General features: G+C 45.5%; 1 protein-coding gene across 1 annotated transcript in view; it reads left to right on the top strand.

Moving 5' to 3' along the window:
• LOC137426716 (voltage-gated delayed rectifier potassium channel KCNH1) overlaps positions 1 to 19,598 on the top strand; it is a 112,234-nt gene that overhangs the window by 45,701 nt on the left and 46,935 nt on the right. Inside the window, exons 4-6 of the mRNA XM_068115521.2 lie at positions 7,271 to 7,399; positions 11,596 to 11,717; positions 12,744 to 13,136. Coding sequence (XP_067971622.2) covers positions 7,271 to 7,399; positions 11,596 to 11,717; positions 12,744 to 13,136 — 644 coding nt within the window. The remainder of the gene's footprint in view (positions 1 to 7,270; positions 7,400 to 11,595; positions 11,718 to 12,743; positions 13,137 to 19,598) is intronic.

The raw sequence follows: 19,598 nt of genomic DNA, 5'->3' as shown, positions 1-19,598 counted from the left end.
AGCAAAACGTTGCAACAACGAAAGTGAAACGTTGTGGATTATCCCAATGGATAATCCCAATGAATCACAATGCAATCCCATTAAAATCCCATTAAAATCCCATATCTTGTCACCCTTTGCATTGTTGAAAGCAATTAATTCCATAACTCAATATTACCTCTATTTATATATACTAGGGCGTGCCCGCACGTACGTGCTTGCCCGTACGTGCTTGCAAAAAAAAAACATGCGTGCAAGCAACAACAAAAACTTTGAAACCACGTGGCAGTAATGACCACAGAACCCCCCTTCTATTTACATGCAATGGTTTGGTCCATTCGCAAAGCCAAAGCGAACGACCACAGAACCCCCCCTCTATTTACATGAAATGGTTTGGTCCATTCGCAAAGCCAAAACGAACGACCACAGAACCCCCCCTCTATTTACATGAAATGGTTTGGTCCATTCGCAAAGCCAAAACGAACGACCACAGAACCCCCCCCTCTATTTACATGAAATGGTTTGGTCCATTCGCAGAGCCAAAGCAAACGGCTTGCGAGTACGGTGACCATACCTTGGGACCCACTTGTCCGATTAATTTCAAACCTTGACAAATTTTCCATTCCTTCCCTTCCTGATCTTTCGATGTAGGGCTGGGTTCTTTTTTTAGGATCATGTTGCATCGAGCATTATTTTCCAAAACAGTGTGAACATTAAACCACACCAAAACCTCTGACACCCCACCATTAACACCTATTATAAGCGTGCCGAATCAGTAAGCATCACCCCTTCTATGAGCCTCGACCAGAGGGTGGTTGTTACTCGCAAACACTCGTCGCTAGCTGTTCCATTGTCTGCCGATTCCCACTCTGCTGTTTTTGTCTCATAATCACCAAACAAGAACAGTACACATTTCCTGTAATTATTTCTCATAATCAGGATAAATTTGGAACAGCCCTTAAACTAACACCAAGCAGATCAATTTTTATATTTAGGTTGAGGTTTCACACAAACTGGTTAACTAAATAATACAGAATTATTTTTCGTTAAAAAAACAACAGCACTGGTTCCGTGTCACCCATGCTATTTATCTGGCAAATTTCGTCAAAAAAAAACAACAGCACTGGTTCCGTGTCACCCATGCTATTTATCTGGCAAATTTCGTCAAAAAAAACAACAGCACTGGTTCCGTGTCACCCATGCTATTTATCTGGCAAATTTCGTTAAAAAAAACAACAGCACTGGTTCCGTGTCACCCATGCTATTTATCTGGCAAATTTCGTTAAAAAAAACAACAGCACTGGTTCCGTGTCACCCATGCTATTTATCTGGCAAATTTCGTTAAAAAAAAACAACAGCACTGGTTCCGTTTCCTGGAAGCGTCCTGCAAAACGCTTTGCTTCTCGCAAAACGTCCGCCAATGGGAAGTAAAGGGAGGGAAAAGGAGCGGGAGGAAGAGACAGGGTGCCGGAATGGACATGAGGGACAATGAGGGACAGTGAGGGAGTGTTGGTATGCAATTTTTATCCAATCGCCATCTTTCACAGTAATTCTGGACCGGCATGAGGTGGGATTGTCTGTCATGAATTTATTTGTTGATCGAACGAGTTTTAATTTGTCTAAATCCGACCAGTCGTTTCCAAAGATATAAGCCTTTTTGTCGCAATACCATAAATTGGAATGAGGTAAAAATATATATATATAAATATAATTCCCTTTCCCGGTTCCCTGTCGCTCGCCGAGCGCCGAGCAAGTCGCTCGCTCGTCGAGCAAGTCGAGTGCTTTGAACAAGTGCAAAAAAAAAGAAGTACTTTATACGTGTACGGGTGGGTAAACGAGTGTACCGGCCTTACACGTCCTGGAAGCAAACGGTCGCAAGGTGCACGCTTGCTCCGTTTGCTCTCAGGTCACAGTAAGACCCTTAATGACCAGCGCAAAAATACGTATTTACAGAAATCATTTAGAGAAAACACGAATAAATAGAATCATTTAACACGTTTCATCCTTGTATCACCTATGGACAATCGCAAGTCCCACACAAATCCTCCATGTATATACAACATAACTATTCCCAAGTTCGTAAATCATACTGGACCAAAAACAAGACACACTTACCTTTTAAAGACTTGTTTGTGTCCAGTTGATGTCAGCGGTGCCTCCAAATTGTAGAAGAATTTATAGCTGAGAGACTCACAGGACTCCAATGACCGGACACAGGTTTACAAAAGGTCTGGTTTATTAACTGGTTATTCACTTCATTCCATTTACCAAATAATACCGCATAATATAATGGATCAGGTTAACTCTTTTCCAATGTCCTTCTCGTTCGGCTGATGTTCCTCTGCCACTCCCGTTGGTCAGAGCTTCTGTTAGCAGCTTCTCCCGACTCCACGTTTGCTCTCGTTTATATGACATCAACTGGACTTAATCCCCTCTCCGCTAATGCCCCGAGGTCATGCATGTACCAAGTCCTGGTATCAGCTCGCTCCCCTCCTGTTGTGAGTTCCGTTTACCAAACGATAGGGGGGTGCTTCAGCCAGGGGCTGTGACCAGGTGGACAAGAGATTATCATGTTCGGGCGCATTCCTGACTCATTTACAAACTCGTCTTTCACAGAGTTTGCATGTAAAATGTATCTGCTTTGTTACCAGGTTAATTAATAAGTTACCAGTGCCAATTAATAAGTTACACTGAGTTACACTTCCACAACCCCCAATTGCTCACTCTGAGCCCTCGCTTCGTCCCTTATTTGCTCACTCTGAGCATCCATCCGGTTCCCCATTTTGGCTTCCAATTGCTCACTATTCTTGTCCATAAGGGCCTTCATTTGTATCATAAAAATGTTCAAATCCACCAGCGGCGCTGCTACGGTCGCGGGCGCCGCTAAATTTGGTGCCGCTACACCCACGTGCGCGAGGACGCCATTTTGTGCGCCTGATACCCCCTCAACCACATCCTCCATATACATTTCCCCGAGGTCCTGGGTCGATTCTACTCCGTCTATCTCTCCCACCGGCATCCCGTCGCCTTGACCAGCCATGGCGCGATTTCAAAATTCGGGTTTTTCTTTAAAAACAAAACAATTTCCAGCAGCTTGTAATTTTGAGCGCGTTAAGCGCGCTTCGGGTCCGATCCCACACTTCTGACACCAATTGTTACGCCAATAGTACAATTGGTGTTCCACAATTTGGGCTAAATAAATTTAGTCCCAGGTTCGAATCCCAACTCCTGACTACCAATTGTTACGGTACGCGGTTAAGGATGGTATGTTTGCCGAGCGGAGGCTCCGCGACCGAACAGTTGTTCCCCGACTAAACCCGATTCACCCAAACGTTGGCCGTATCGCGCCACAGATATTCAATGGGGAAAAGACTAAGACGACGAATGCAAAGAGGAAGAAGAAGAAGACGTACAGAAGAGTAACGGGGTTTATTATTATTTACACACACATAAGCAAAAAGAGCAGTCACGGGTATTTACAGCGGACATGAAAACGCAGGTGACACAGTGAAAATTACTAGCTTATACAGACTTAGTTACTACCCAGGACAGCACGAACAAAACAAACTCACGTACGCAAATGGGGAACTTGCAGGCAGGAATGGCTGGAAAGGATGAGCAGGTGGGATCACAGGGCACAGCGAGCAGGTCCACTCCGGGCGGGAAGCGGGGAGCCGGCAGCTCCTTGTATTCCGCTTTACAGCGCACGCCGGCAGCTCCTGGTATTCGGCTTTACAGCGCACGCCGGCAGGGTCACTCGCTGCCCCGTCAGGGCTTCACGCGGCTGGTTGAAACGGGGCTGGACTCATCTGCCGTATCTCTTTGCAACTCGTTCGTAAAAGTTCCTCTGCTTTCTCTTGGACCCTTTCTTTGTCGTGTACCTCTCCACGCAGCTCAGCTCGTATTCCCTACCTCTCACTTCTCTCCAGCGCGGGACTGACACGCCCTCTCCCCCGTGCTCTGTTTCGTGACCTTATATCGTAATCCCACTGGCTTGTCTGTTTATTTGGGCATCGCGCCGACGGCACGCCCCTCGTGGCGAGCCACGGGCTTGTTTCCTTATTTGGGCATGGGGCTGCACAGCCCCGCCCTTCGTGGCGCGCCCTGGGCTTGCCTCTCCCTGGCGACCCCGCCCCTCCTGTTCAAACAGAGCACGGAGCACATATTCACTATAGCAGCGAATTGAGAGGGTGTGCACCCCACGCTTGTGAACTGCTTTACCCACAGATGGAGAGTTTGGCTGGGAAATGGAATTATTGAAGGGGAGCTATTCTTAATTGATTCGGTGCAATGGAGTGTCATTCTAATGGAAGACAAGGCCTTACTCTAAAACACATAATAAGATATAAGCTACTGAACAAGGGTTTTATCGTGTCCTGCAATGTGGTGTTTATGGAATTAACTACTGAGACGCCCTTTTTATCTTTACACAACTCCGGAGGCAGGAGGGGCCATATCCAAACAATGTTCATCACCATTTCCAATACAATACAACACAATCAAAAAAATGCAATCCTCATATCCGCAACAATATATATCGCACACACAGAAGCATGGATCCTGTTATTTTCAGTTGTTTCAGAATAATGTTGTCTCTGCATGTCATTTGATTGAAAAGAGAACAAACGCCTCCTCTTTATATGTTGTTGATCTTTTGCTTTTATGCTTTCCATTTTCCTGAAAATGTAATGCCTCCTTTTTGTCCAGTGATATTTTATCCTTCTTTAAATGTACTTCTTAAATGTACTTAAATGTACTTAAATGTACTTAAATGTACTTAAATGTAAAATGTACTTAAATGTAAAAAAAACAAAAAAAAAACTTCTTTTTTGTTGTGTGTGGTTCTAATCTGTGCATGCGAAGCACTGTTACCCTGGGCTGCCTATGTTGTACTCCTTTTTCGCTCACCTGGAACGAGGTTCAGGGGAGCGTATGCGATGGCGCGTCATTCGTCGGTCAGTCTGTCCTTCCGTCCGTAAACACTTGAAACTTCTTCTCCGAAACTGCTGATGGGATTGCGACCAGATTTGGCACAAATGATATTTGTTGCGTTGTGACTAAAGTTTGTTCACGACATTAAAATACTCGGGGTCTCTGGGGGTCTCTGGGGTTCTACCGGGTGTCAAAGTGGATCCCGGTTTGATCCCCCGAAATAGGAATTTGCTTTTTTTCTCTGAAACTACACACACTATTTCGATGAAACATAACCACAACCTTCATCACCCATGATGTACCAAAGTTTGTTCATGGTTGTCCCCCAAAATAGGTATTTGCTTTTTTCTCAGAATATACACACGCAATTCTGATGAAACTTGACCACAACCTTGATCACCCCTGTTGTACCAAAGTTTGTTCACAGCATAAAAAAAAAATCGGGCCATGAGGGGTCTACTGGGGATTTCCCCCCAAAATAGGTATTTGCTCTTTTCTCTGAAACGACATACACAATTTCAATGAAACTTCACCACAACCTTCATCACCCGTGATGTAACGACGTTTGTTCAAGGCATTAGAAAAATTGGGGTCTGAGGCGGTATACAGGATGGGGGTGGGGGGGGGGGGGCAGTTGGGGTTGTCCCCCAAAATCGGTATTTTTTTGTTTGTTTGTTTAAAGTCTCATGATTATGTTAGTATGATTCTACATGCTGTCCTGTTTTCGAGCAACCATTTAAATTGGTTTAAAATACCTTTAGTCAGTGTAGTATACTGTTTATTCTACCAGGTGAGCACCAGCGGTATTGCCCCTATGTTTTTTGTTTGTTATTTGGTCATTGTACTTTGGGATCCTATTGTCTGCATTTATGTATACCGGGTACTTAAAAAAGTCATTCCCAATCATGGATTCTACGGCAAAATTCTAAGAGTTTTACACCACACTTCCCTCTTTCCTGATGTAATCCCCCTTCTTTACCTTCCCCTTACTAATTGTTCCCTCCTAATGTAAAACTTCCTTTCTTTCTTTCTTTTTCTCCTCTCTTCCACGACATTCATACCCTCTCTCTTCTTTTAATGTCCTCCCTTTTTTTCTTTCTTGTGTCGCTTTTCTCTTTCTCAATTTATCGTCATCCCCTGCAAGAGGAAAGCCGTCCATGCAAATCCCAAGTTGATCTTAATTGGCGATTAACACACCAGGGAAATGTACATACATTGGCTTGAATTCCAAAAGTTTTTCAAGCAAATGTCAAATACCTGACATCACATCCTGTATTGTAGATCTGCTTCAAATTTTTTTTTTTTTTAATGGCACTGTGTAGGTTTCTCCTTGATGTTGGAGAAGCAGACTGTTTCTAAACCGAATTACTTAAACTGATTTGAGAGCACGTAAAATGTATGGAAATGCGGATGTGACATCAGACTTTTGTAAAATGGGTGTCAATTCGCTGGAGGAGACAGAACGTACTTTACCCAACAACAATTTACAGGATCGATATTCGGGCAAAATAATCATTCACAGGTGAATCGCTTAAGGCATGCACTCCATTTTTGAGTTGAGCGAGAGTCTACTCTTCGACAAAGTTCCAGCAACATTGAGGCAAACGGCCTGGGATTCGCACAGACTAATCACCTATAATTTGCACCGATGAATTGCCTCATTGAATCGCCTGGGATTCGCGCAGAGAATCAACTGGGATTCACACCGGTGATGGTATCATCTGGGATTTACACAGAGAATCAACTGGGATTCGCACAGAGAATCAACTGGGATTCACAGAGGTGATGGTATCATCTGGGATTTGCATAGAGAATCACCTGGGATTCTCACAGACGAATCACCTTGTTGAATCACCTGGAGTTTGCACAGATAATTTTTGGGATTTGCCCAGACGAATCGCCTGGAATTCTCACAGACGAATCACCTTGGTGAATCGCCTGGGATTTGCACAGGGAATCGCCTCAGTGTATGGCCGGTTGAATATTTAGATTGTCCAATATCCATGGTGATAGCAAATTGTGCAAAATGGGATACACAAGTCGATAAAAAAAATTGCATATGAATTATACATGCAAATTAAATGTTTGTGTTAAAGAAATTGAGAGTTGGATATGAAATGAGTGCAGAAAGGGCTGCATCTCTCCTTCCTGCTTTTGGAGGCAGTCGATGCATGGTGAAACCTGCCTGATTCAATGCGATAAAAGTTCTCAAAGCAAAGTTTATTTGAATAATTGATCGCATGCAACTGCTATCAAAACTTTCCTCATGTCGCAGTGATGCTTTTAACCTGATGGAAATGCGTGAATACAGTTTCTGCATCCAACACGTTCTCCTTCCTGTCTTTCTTTGACCCGCCAGGAACCCCATTGTGGTTCTACATGCAAATCGCCCCGATTCGCAACGAAAACGACAAGGTGGTTCTGTTTCTTTGCACCTTCCGAGACATCACGGTGTTCAAGCAGCCCATCGAGGATGAATCTTCAAAAGGTGGGTTTGCTCCTGCTCTCGATAAATTCCTTTTTTGTAAGAGTTTTACTCCAGGGTTCTGCTCTTGCACGTCGAAAAAGTGCTGCATTAAAGGTGGTTCTGTTTAATTTCGTTATTAATTTTTAGCTCACCTGGAACGTAGTTCCAGGGAGCTTATGGGATGGTGCGTCGTCTGTCCATCAGTCCGTAAACATTTTCTTCTTCTGCGAAACTGCTGATGGGATAATTACCAAACTTAGCTAAAATGATATTTGGTATGTTGCAACTCAAGTTGGTTCATGGCATTAAAAAAAATCGGAGTCAATGGGGTCAAAATGGGTCCAGGTTTTTTTTTGTTTGTTTTTTTTGTATACAAGATCGAGGCTCGTGAAAGAGCTAACATTAATCACACAAAAAGACAAACCGACACAAAAAACACAAAAAACAAGGGGAGCGGCAGACAAGATGGGGAGAGAGGGGGAAGGACACAAAAGAGAGGGGGAAGAGGGGGAAGGACACAAACACAACATTTGAGAGCAGGGACATCGGGAGGACTTGGGGGGAGGTGGGAGAGGATTAAAACATATGAACACTGCAAGGACTCTGGGGTGAATTACCGGGGGTAGAAAAGATCAAGGTTTTCGATGGGGGAAGATAAGAGATGGTGGTGAACAGCTGTTTTAAAGACCTGGAGGGAGGAGTGGGATTGAAGGGAGTGGGGGAGTTTGTTCCAGAGGCGGGAGAAAATGGGAATGAAAGAGTGAAGGTGAGCAGAGAGCCTAGACTTTGGCAGTTTAACCATAAGAGGGTTGCAGGCAGATCTTGTGCGACCTGAAGGAATATTGGGGGGACAGAGCACAGAGAGAGCTGGGGGAGCAAGGCCGGAGAGGAGTCGGTAGAAGACAGAAAGACCACCAACCTGCCTGCGGTGAGTGAGTGAAAGGCCCTCGGTGTTGACTACATCGCAGGAGATTCCAATGATTCTGAAAGCTTTGGCCTCAACAGCGTGAAGCTGAGCAAGGTGTGAGGCAGGAGCACCAGCCCAGAGGGGGGAACAGGATTCAATTGAGAACAGTATGCCTGCAAGTTTGCCCCCTTTCCTTCCCCTTCCCTAAAATAGGTATTTGCTTTCTTCTCAGAAACTACACACACAATTTCGATAAAGATTGACCACAATCTTCATCACCCTTAATGTACCAAAGTTTGTTGACGGCATAATGAAAATCAGGGTCTAAGGGGATTTCAGGCCTGTTAGGGTTAGGTAGGTCCAAGTTTGACCCCCAAAATAGGTATTTGCTTTCTTCTCTGAAACAACATACACTATATTCATGGAACTTGAGATGAGAGATGTGGAGAAACTTAACTTCCGCTCGGTACAATTGGTACAATCATTGCTTTTCTAAATCGGTTTGGTTTGTGCCTTCCTGCAATCGAGAGAATAGTAGTTTTTACAATCTCTGCAATGTAGACTGCAGGTCTTCTCTTGAAAGCTTTTCTCTTCATCAATGGTGGTGAAATGGAAACCATTTTGCTACCTAGCAGCGAATCACATGACCACTTTAAGATAACATATGACAGAAATCTTATGACCTCTTTCACATATCAAACACAATTCTCCATTTTGAAAAAAAGCACCATGTTGGAGTTTTTTGAGTAGGGATGGAGAGTTTGGATCTTATGGAAATCTGTCTGGTGAAAAAGGCTAATCCACTGTAGTATGGTTCGGTAATTAATTTAACGAGCAAAAGAGATGTCGTTCTGGAAAGATTTGGACGGGTTAATCCAACCTCCTTCAGAATTACGGACGAGTTCATTCTCCACCCCCCCCCCCCCAACTCCCAGAATTATGGATGGGTTAATCCCTCGCCTGCCCCTTCCAGAAACACGAACGCGACAATTCCCGCCCTCTCCCCCAACCGCAGATTGGTGGACGTACAAATTCCCACCCCAGATCCACGGACGGTTCAATCCCCTAACCCCCCACCCACCCACCCCCCAAAATTATGGATGGGGGCGCACGCCAAGATGGAGATACGGACAGAGGGATGGAAGTGTGCATGTGCACAGTTGGAGAGAGGGACGGAGACGCGTCCGTGTATGCAGAGGGTGATGCACAGATGCAGGCTTGTGCGCAGACGGAGAGAGGGACGGACAGACGCTTGCACGTATGCAGAGGGTGATGTACAGATGCGGGCTTGTGCGCAGACGGAGAGAGGGACGGGCAGACGCTTGCGCGTATGCAGAGGGTGATGCACAGATGCGGACTTGTGCGCAGATGGAGAGAGGGCCGGACAGACGCTTGCGCGTATGCAGAGGGTGATGCACAGATGCATGCTTATGCACAGACGGAGAGAAGGCCGGACAGACGCTTGCGCGTATGCAGAGGATGTTGCACAGATGTGGGCTTGTGCGCAGACGGAGAGAGGGACGGACAGACGTGTGCGCGTATGCAGAGGGTGATGCACAGATGCGGGCTTGTGCACATACGGAGAGAGGGACGGACAGACACGTGCGCGTATGCAGAGGGTGATGCACAGATGCGGGCTTGTGCGCAGACGGAGAGAGGAACGGACAGACGCGTGCGCGTATGCAGAGGGTGATGCACAGATGCCGGCTTGTGCACAGACGGAGAGAGGGACGGACAGACGTGTGCGCATATGCAGAGGGTGATGCACAGATGCGGGCTTGTGCGCAGACGGAGAGAGGGACGGGCGGACACGGGCACCTGCACAGACAATCGGACGGATGCGCACATGTCTCATATTTTGTATGACTATGACTTAATATGACGAAACCTTGATTAACCTGTAATGACTCCAATTTTGTGAGAAATGCTCCAATCAAGCGTGACGTTATTGTTTATGAAAAGCGAAAAGGAGGTGGCCATTAAAATGGAATTCTTATATTTTGAAATTTATGTGATTTTATTTTAATTTGTTCAAATAGTCTTTCACAGCAAATCAATTCTCTTTATCTATTTCACCGCATCATAGTGAAAATGGCCTCTAAAGGTGGTTATAGTGAAGATGGTGTTGGCTGGTGTTGGCTTAGCGGTTAGGGTGCCGGCTTGGGATCCTCGGATCCTGGGTTCGAATCCCGATCGATCGCTGAATTAACGCCAGGGGGGTTGACTCAGCCTGTCATCCTTCCGAGGTCGGAAAATTGAGTACCAGCTTGCTGGGATGAATGATCCCGGTGTGTACCCCGGTTTAGAATAGGTACACCGTATCCCTGCGCATCGTAAGAGGCGACCAAGGGTTGGCGTCAGGAAGGGCATCCGGCCATAAAAACATTGCCTCAAACAGGGAACCATGATTGTCATGGGGCCCGCAAGGCTCACCCCCGCTCTAGCGGGGAAAATGGCCTTAAAACGATCATTCATTCATATATATAGTGAAGCCCTCACTGATTTATAAAATGGAGAACGCAATTCTTCATAACCTCCTAGAAATGAAGCTCTCATTAGGTTGTGATTTATTTGTATAAAATAGTTTAATTATATCGTTGTGTGTGTGTGTGTGTGCGCGTTTTTTTTTTTTTTTTTTTTTGTGTGTGTCCATATAAGGTTTTTACTATTACTTGGAAGAAAAGTCAGGGGGAGCACTTGGGAGAGTATTCTTGAAAGTAAATGTATTTGATCTCATGTTAATATTAGGTGGCCATGTCGGCGAGCTGGTGCACGGTGGCCCTGCTGCACATGGCCTGCACGTCACATTGCCCTAGTACGGTGAATACATACAGAAAGGTCATGTGATCCATCCAGTATGGATCTGTGCACATGGTGATGCACTGATGCAGAATGAGATCGATATTTGTTTCTCCCCGATCTCCTTCCCCACAGGACGTTTTGCGCATTGTTTATCGTGCGTGACCTGTAGAAGCTCTGCGCTTTTTGGAGTCGATTCTGAACCCTTTTAATGGGTCATGAGATGTATGATGTTGCTTGTGGTGGTGCAATGAAAGTGATGATGTTCGAAATGTCATTTTAACCCATTTCAACAATACTTCACTGCAACAACACTTCATTCTGTGCTCATATTGTTGTTCTGTGAACTCTCAACTGGCACTTTTGAATTTGATTTCTAATTTTCTTTTATTTTTTCTTCCAAAAACTGTTTTATCTGATTGGCTGTATGCTCTAATCTCATTCTGTATATAGTGTTGTTTATGAAAGTGGGCGAGGGTGGTTTCTTATACCTTGTGACACCTTGCTCCAGGGTGGACCAAGTTTGCTCGTTTGACTCGAGCCCTCACGAGCAGCCGTGGTGGCGTTGTCCATCACCCCCCTCCGAGCGTTCACAAGGGCGAGAACCTGCCCAAACAGTCTCGCCTAGCAGAAGTGAGACCTTTGCCCATGCCCTTCAACCCTGCGGATTGAAAGCAATAATTATATTAATGACAGCATCCCTGTGCTAATTAGTTCAAACTCATTCAAAATGGCAGCCAATTAGACATGGTCAAATTAACATCAACTATTAATCGTGTTAAGATCTGCCAGAGTGTAATTATTATTCTGTCAAATAAAATAAATGTCAAGACATGATCATTTTTATTTCTTCCCGAAATATTTAATGTGTAAACTTGTACAATGTTTCATGAACATTTTCATCTTTGTATCGATTTTATTGTGCTTGCGGAGGAGTCTCGACAAACGAGGTCAATTGCACATAGGCCAAACTCGTCAGTAGGTACATTTATGGATATGGGATTCCAATTCAGCCTTTTGAACAATCCCCATCCCTTTGTTATTGAGGACTTGGTCTATCCACCAGACACAGATTGTGCCATATTGAGGAGGACTATAGGGCAAAATGGAGAAGATTGTCATGGGGCCCGCAAGGCTAACCCCGCTCTAGCAGGGAAAATGGCCTTAAAGTGCATGTTGTTGTTGTTGTTGTTGTTGTTGTTGTTGTTATTGTTGAGGAGGACCAGATCAGCAGTGAAGAGGAAAATGGATGTGTAAAACATGAGGAGCTTTGATCAAACATTGATGCCGATGATGAGATAATAGATCAACTGTATTTGAATGTGGGACAGGATTGGCTCCATAACATGGTAGTAAAGGTCATTTGGCCCATCATGCCTGAGCAACTTCCCACCATTTCCAACTCCTGAGAGTCGTGCTAATTATACGGTCACCTCGAGCTGGGTATTTGGCCGGAATTTGGCACGCAGTGGCCTTTCCTTTTCAAAATGTGTTGTGCGATCTGATACTGCATCACATCTTCATTTGTTAGTTTCCGGATGTCGATCAAACTTTGACTGCTTAATGGCGAGCACGCTGTGAAGGATTCGTTACTTATTCTAAATGTTGAGCGTACGTATGCGTATTGTAGTTATTTAACTTCGTTACCTATTTTTACAGGTATTGCAACTTGGATCTGACATCTTGCCTCAGTACAAGCAAGAGGCACCTAAAACACCACCGCACATCATTCTGCACTACTGTACTTTTAAGACTACCTGGGACTGGATAATCCTCATTCTCACATTCTACACTGCCATCATGGTTCCCTACAATGTGTCTTTCAAGACTAAGCAGAATAACGTTGTCTGGCTCGTCATGGACAGCGTCGTGGATGTGATATTCCTCGTCGACATCGTTCTCAACTTCCACACGACCTTTGTAGGCCCCGCGGGTGAGGTCATATCTGACCCCAGACTTATACGTATGAACTACCTCAAGACCTGGTTTGTTATCGACCTCCTGTCTTGCCTGCCGTATGACATAATCAACGCTTTTGAAAACGTTGATGAGGTCAGTTAAAGGTTTTGTGTCTTGCTGTTATTGTGCTTTACTTGTTACACGGTAATGATAATCTACACGGCAATTATGTTACACCGATGGCTGAGCAGATGGGTATACTGTACTTGTGAGCTCTGATGGCTGGTATCTTTGTATCACGTGGGGCGGGAGCCAGAGAGGACCTTTCCTAGTCGAAGGGCCGTAACAGCTTTTGTTAAACCTTTGTTAGTGATGTGCTCGCAGTTTAAACAACACAAACACAGATAAGTAATGGAACTAATCATTCTGATAGCAAGATTATTGTAACATAGCTAAACATCCTGATTTTTGATACAAATTAAACAAAAGCAACAGGAAATGATAGACATTTTAGTAATTAAATAATAGTAATAGAATGCAGAGAACCCAGAGAACAGTGGACCCAGATGGAAGTAAAGGAAGATGGAAGAGATATATGGAAATACTGTTGAATACAGAGAATGAATGGGATGGCAACATAGAGAGTAACCCAGTTTTAGGACCGGCAGAGAAGATAACCGAGAAGGAAGTTGAGGAAGCGATAAAAGCAATGAAGAGTAGAAAAGCGGGAGGGCCGACGGGAGTTGTGGGAGATATGTTGAAGGCAGCGAGAAGTTGGGGTGTGAAGAGAATGGCAGAGATCTGTAATCTGGTGGTGAAAGAAGGCCGCATTCCAGTGGGTTGGGAACTGAGTACCCTCGTCCCTCTATACAAGAGGAAAGGTGACCCTCTGGAGTGTGGCTCGTACCGAGCGATAAAGTTATTGGAGCATGGAATGAAGGTATTGGAAAGGGTGTTGGAGAGGAGGATAAGGAAGAAAGTGAAGATCGACGAAATGCAGTTTGGATTTATGCCAGGAAGAGCAACGACAGACGTGCTTTTTATTGTGAGGCAGTTGCAGGAGAAGTATATGGAGAAGAGGAAGAAGTTGTTTCTTGGGTTTGTTGATCTGGAGAAAGCATTCGATAGGGTTCCACGTGAAGTAGTGGCATGGGCATTGAGGAAGTTAGGAGTGGAGGAATGGTTGATCAGAGTCGTCATGGCAATGTACAAAAGAGCGCGCACAGCTGTAAGGATGGGAACAGTGGTGAGTTTGAGGTGAAGGTGGGAGTGCATCAGGGGTCGGTACCAAGTCCACTACTATTTGTATCTGTGATGGAGGTGCTGGCTCGGAACGTAAAGGAGGGTTTACCGTGGGAGTTGTTGTATGCAGATGATCTGGTGTTGATTGCAGAAAGTATGGATGGACTGAAGGAGAAGATGAACAAGTGGAAGGAATGTATGGGGACAAAAGGTCTGAAGGTGAATATTGGAAAAAGGAAGGTGATGGCAAGTGGTAAAGCATCTGGTGAGGTGGAAAGAACTGGGAAGTGGCCGTGTGCTGTGTGCAGGAAGGATGTCGGAGTGAACTCCATTCAATGTACAATGTGCGCTGAGTGGGTTCATCAAAAATGTAGTGGTCTGAGAGGGTCATTAACCAGTGTGGCAGCTACGTTCAAGTGTAAGGTGTGCACAGAGGGAGCTGCAGATGGAGGAAATGTTGAGTTGGATCTTGGAGACGGCGTGAAGCTGGAAGGTGTGAAAACATTTTGTTACCTAGGAGACATGCTGAATGGAGAAGGTGGATCAGACTCGGCAACGGTTGCTTGAGTGAGATGTGCATGGAAGATGTTTCGGGAACTGAGTGGCGTGCTGACGAGGAGGGGAGTGTCGTTGAAGCTGAAGGGAAAGGTGTATGCTGCATGTGTGAGAAGTGTTATGATTTATGGGAGCGAGACATGGGTAATGAACGTAGAGCAGCAACGAAGGCTGGAAAGGGTGGAAATGCGAATGGTTCGGTGGATGTGTGGAGTATCGTTGAGAGAGAGGAAGACAAATGATGAATTGCGAAAGATGATGGGAATAGAGCCTGTGATGGATGCTGTGAAGAGAAACAGTTTGAGATGGTTTGGTCATTTGTTGAGGAAGGATGAAAGTGACTGGTTGAGAAGAGCGATGGAAATGAATGTAGAAGGAAGTAGAGACGGGGAAGACCGAGAAAGACTTGGCTAAAGATGGTCGAAGAAGAAATGCAGGCAAGGGGGTTAACAAGGGGAGATGCAGAAAATCAGGGAAAATGGAGAAGATTGTCATGGGGACCGCAAGGCTAACCCCCGCTCTTGCAGGGGAAATGGCCTTAAAGTGCCTGTTGTTGTTGTTCTTGTAGTAATAGCAATTTTAAAGTAACTTGTCCAATGTAACTTCTGAGATTGCTTCCTTTTGACGATAGTGGCCATGTTGGGTGTGCGTTGCTATTATTAAGTTGTTTTCGAGTTCAGTGATAATAGTTACATAAAGTACTGAACAAAACATCACACGGGCAGGATCAAAACGTGTCTTCGGCCGGATCTGGCCCGCGGGCCGGAGATACCCCGAGGGTGTGCGTTGCTATTCTTAAGTTGTTTTCGAGTTCAGTGATAATAGTTACATAAAGTACTGAACAAAACATCACACGGGCAGGATCAAAACGTGTCTTCGGCCGGATCTGGCCCGCGGGCCGGAGATACCCCATGCTTATGATGTATGATAACATTTAATTGGTAGATACGAAGTTTGCAGATGTAAACAATGGCAAACACCCACACTGTCCCTCCTTTGCTGTGTTCCTTTCATTTGATTGCACTCCAGGACCCCAAGGTATTATGATGATGTCCGTTGAGGTTTTTCTACTGCATGTGCTTTTTCCGATGAATCCAAGTGTTCACTGTCTTTTGTTTCATTTTTTAAATTTATTATGCTTCCAACCCCCCTCCGCCCCTTTCATTCTTCTCCCACCTCCCAATCCCAAACTTCTCCCTGAACTTCAACCGTTTCCCTTGCCAATCATTCATCCCACTTCTGACACCGATTGCCTGCCTGCATGTCACCTTGCTGTGCCAGCTCGACCCCACCCAACCCGCGGCACACAACCTGTGGGACGAGAATGAACATGGCTTCGCATTAGCATGCCTGCGCATGCACCTGTGGCTCGGATTGGTGCCAGTTAATGGTATTGATTATTTATTTGCTGTTCTGAGCATCTTTAAGAGCAGAACATTTAATCGACATGCAGACCGATCGCCGGCTTTTTGTTGATAGAGCTATACGCAATGTTGCATATAGTTTGGAGTTTATGAACTTCAAGTTTTTCATTTTTACCACCAGATAATGTCTGAAGCTGATATTTGGTACTTCTCCCTTTGAAAAGTGGATAATTTGTTCAACGTGTTAAGTATTATGCAGGTTTACTTTGGCAATTGGTTTTGCAAATCAATGAACGAATGAGGTAACATGTATAATTTACTTACTGAAAATATCAAATCTGGCCGCTAAGTTGAACTTCACTGCTTTTACTTGGCCGAATACATTGCCATTGGAATGAATCTTGCGGAACAAATGCAGATGTACCGTCAAATTTTTTTTATGTTTGTCCCTCTCATTCAAGTCGTCGCTCATGCTAGTGAACTGCATACTAGTTGTGCTACCTGAGAAGAGGTTCCCGTGTCTGACAACTAGTAGCACAACTAGTATGCAGTATACAAGATCGAGGCTCGTGAGAGAGCCAACATTAATCACACAAAAAGTCAAACCGACACATAAAACACAAAATAAGGGGAGCAGTAGACAAGATGGGGAGATAGGGGGAAGGACACAAGCACAACATTTGAGAGCAGGCACTTCGAGAGAACTGTGGGAGGGAGAGGGCTTGGGGGGAGGTGGGAGAGGTATAAAACATATGGACACTGCAAGGACTTCCAGGAAAGAAGTTGGAATTTCAAAAACGTGGATCTGGGGTGAATTAGCGGGGGTAGAAAAGATCAAGGTTTTGGATGGGGGAAGATAAGAGATGGTGGAGAACAGCTGTTTTAAAGACCTGGAGGGAGAAGTGGGATTGAAGGGAGTGGGGGAGTTTGTTCCAGAGGCGGGAGAAAAGGGGAATGAAAGAGTGAAGGTGAGCAGAGTCTTGATTTTGGCAGTTTAACCACAAGAGGGTTGCTGGCAGAACTTGCGCGACCTGTCAGAATATTTGGGGGACAGAGCACAGAGTGAGCTGGGGGTGCAAGGCCGGAGAGGAGTCGGTAGAAGACAGAAAGACCACCAACCTGCCTGCGGTGAGTGAGTGAAAGGCCCTCGTAGTTAGCTTCATCGCAGGAGATCCAATAATTCTGAAAGCTTTGGTTTCAACAGCGTGAAGACGAGCTAGGTGTGAGGCAGGAGCACCGGCCCATAGGGGAGAACAGTATTCCATTGAGCTGCGGATGAAAGCCTTGTATGTGGCGAGGAGCTCAGGTGTGCCAAGTGTTACGGATCACGGATTTAGGTGAATTACTATTCATGTCATTGCTTATTAATGTTTATTCTATTAAAGGTTGTTGTCGTTAAATGGTTAGAGAGGCTCCGGATAACAGGAGACCGGAAACCGGAGAGTGAATCGGAAGTGGAAAGGAGAGACACGAGGTCCTGGAGAAGCGGCTATCTTGTTGATCCACGCCCAGCTCCGACGCGAGCGGTGTCGATATTGATTAGCGTTGGGACCGCTGAGTTTGAAAAGCCCGTCTGGCGAGAGGAGTTACCTGCGCGGGGTGATTGCCTGTTACGTGTCAGGTTGCCGTGGCTTCCTGGAAGGAACCAAGCGTCCCTCACCGTTCGCCTCGACGCCTCCGAGGGCGTGTACGGGTCGCACCTTGGGCCTCGCGCGCTTTGTGAGCCGCGCTTTGCTTTGCCCGCTTTGCTTTGCAAGGAGGTGTGCGCTGCAGCAGCTGTTCCCGGTACGCGACGTGCACGTTGGAGCACGTCAGCCAGGGGCCCGTTCAACCGCCCGTGTGCGGAGAAGTCGACCTTCACCTTGGTCTGGAGGGGCCCAGAGACATTGTGAGGGACAGTGACCATTGAGGGGTCGTGAGTGGGGAAAAGGGGGGGAAATATATGAGATGGCCATCTTAGTAATATTGCTGATTGATTGTTGATTTGGGTTGATGGATTGAGAATATATTATTAATTAATCCGGATCCTTGGTGTGGGGTTGCTTATTGACCTGAATTGTTTGTGTCTTTCATATTGATTGCATTACGAACGCGTATAAATCAGAGATCTTTCTGGCGGGGTCCTCCCACGGTCCGGGGGTCACCAAGACCAGGTAGTTACCGGGAGGACCACGTAACAGAATTGGGGGCCCGTCCGGGATATAAAATTGTATAAAATAATAAAATAATATTTGTATTAATTAAAATTTATTAATTAAGTATTAATTGGTAAATTTTTGGGAAATTGTGGTAAAGTCTTGGGTGAAGGTTAACAGGTGTTAACGATAGGCACCATGGCGTTTGTGGCACAGAACTTTGCGGTAACCCCGAGTGAGACAGTTCCGAGCGTTACTAAAGTCGGACCTCTTGAAATTGGCCAAACATTTTAACTTGGAGGTCCGAACTAATTTGAGGAAGGCAGAGTTGCAGACCGCAGTGATACAATCTATGGTGGGATTAGGAACATGGGACGAGTTAGCCTGGGAGTGGCTACCCGAAGAACCAGAAGACGTTGAGCTCCGGAAACTGGAGTTGCAATTACGGAGCCAGGAACGGATCAAAGAAGAAGAAAGGAAAGCAGAAAAGGAAAGAGCAGAAGAAGAAAGGAAAGCAGAAAAGGAAAGAGCAGAAGAAGAAAGGAAAGCAGAAAAGGAAAGAGCAGAAGAAGAAAGGAAAGCAGAAAAGGAAAGAGCAGAAGAAGAAAGGAAAGCAGAAAAGGAAAGAGCAGAAGAAGAAAGGAGAGTGGAACGAGAACTCCAGGAAAGGTTAGAAAGGATGAAAACAGAGGAAAGGAAAGCAGAAGCAGAGGAGGGGAGAGCTGCAAGGGAACTCGAAGCAGAGGAGAGAAAAGCGGAAAGGGAATTAAAGGAACGTGACATGGCGCTTGAGCAAGAAATTAAATTCAAGGAGCTGGAGTTAATGAGAGAACGGGGAGAGGTACCAACCTTGCTGACTGGGCCGACACCTAGCCAGAACACCTGGAATGTGGGCAGACATGTGAGGCTGGTTCCACCCTTCAGTGAAAAGGAAGTCACTCAATTTTTTCCACACTTTGAGAAAGTGGCTCGACAGTTAAACTGGCCGGAGGAGGCCTGGACCATACTAGTGCAAAGTGTGCTGGTGGGTAAAGCTCAAGAGATTTATTCGGCGCTACCAATGGACCAATGTGCAGATTATGAGGTATTGAAGAAGCACATCCTCAAAGCCTATGAGTTGGTTCCTGAAGCTTACCGGCAAAAATTCAGGAATGCCAGGAAGAGGGAGAGTGAGACCCATGTGGAGTTTGCCAGAGTGAAAGAAAACATGTTTGATCGGTGGTGTGAGTCAAAAGGAGTCGGGAACGACTTCGAAGCATTGCGTGACTTGATCCTGGTGGAGGAATTTCAACAGTGTGTCCACGAGGACATCAAAGTGT

This window comes from Myxine glutinosa, chromosome 5 (genome assembly GCF_964187855.1).
Source record: "Myxine glutinosa chromosome 5, kmMyxGlut1.1, whole genome shotgun sequence".
In the NCBI taxonomy this organism is placed as follows: domain Eukaryota; kingdom Metazoa; phylum Chordata; class Myxini; order Myxiniformes; family Myxinidae; genus Myxine; species Myxine glutinosa.
This window is presented reverse-complemented; position numbering and strand designations above follow the sequence as displayed.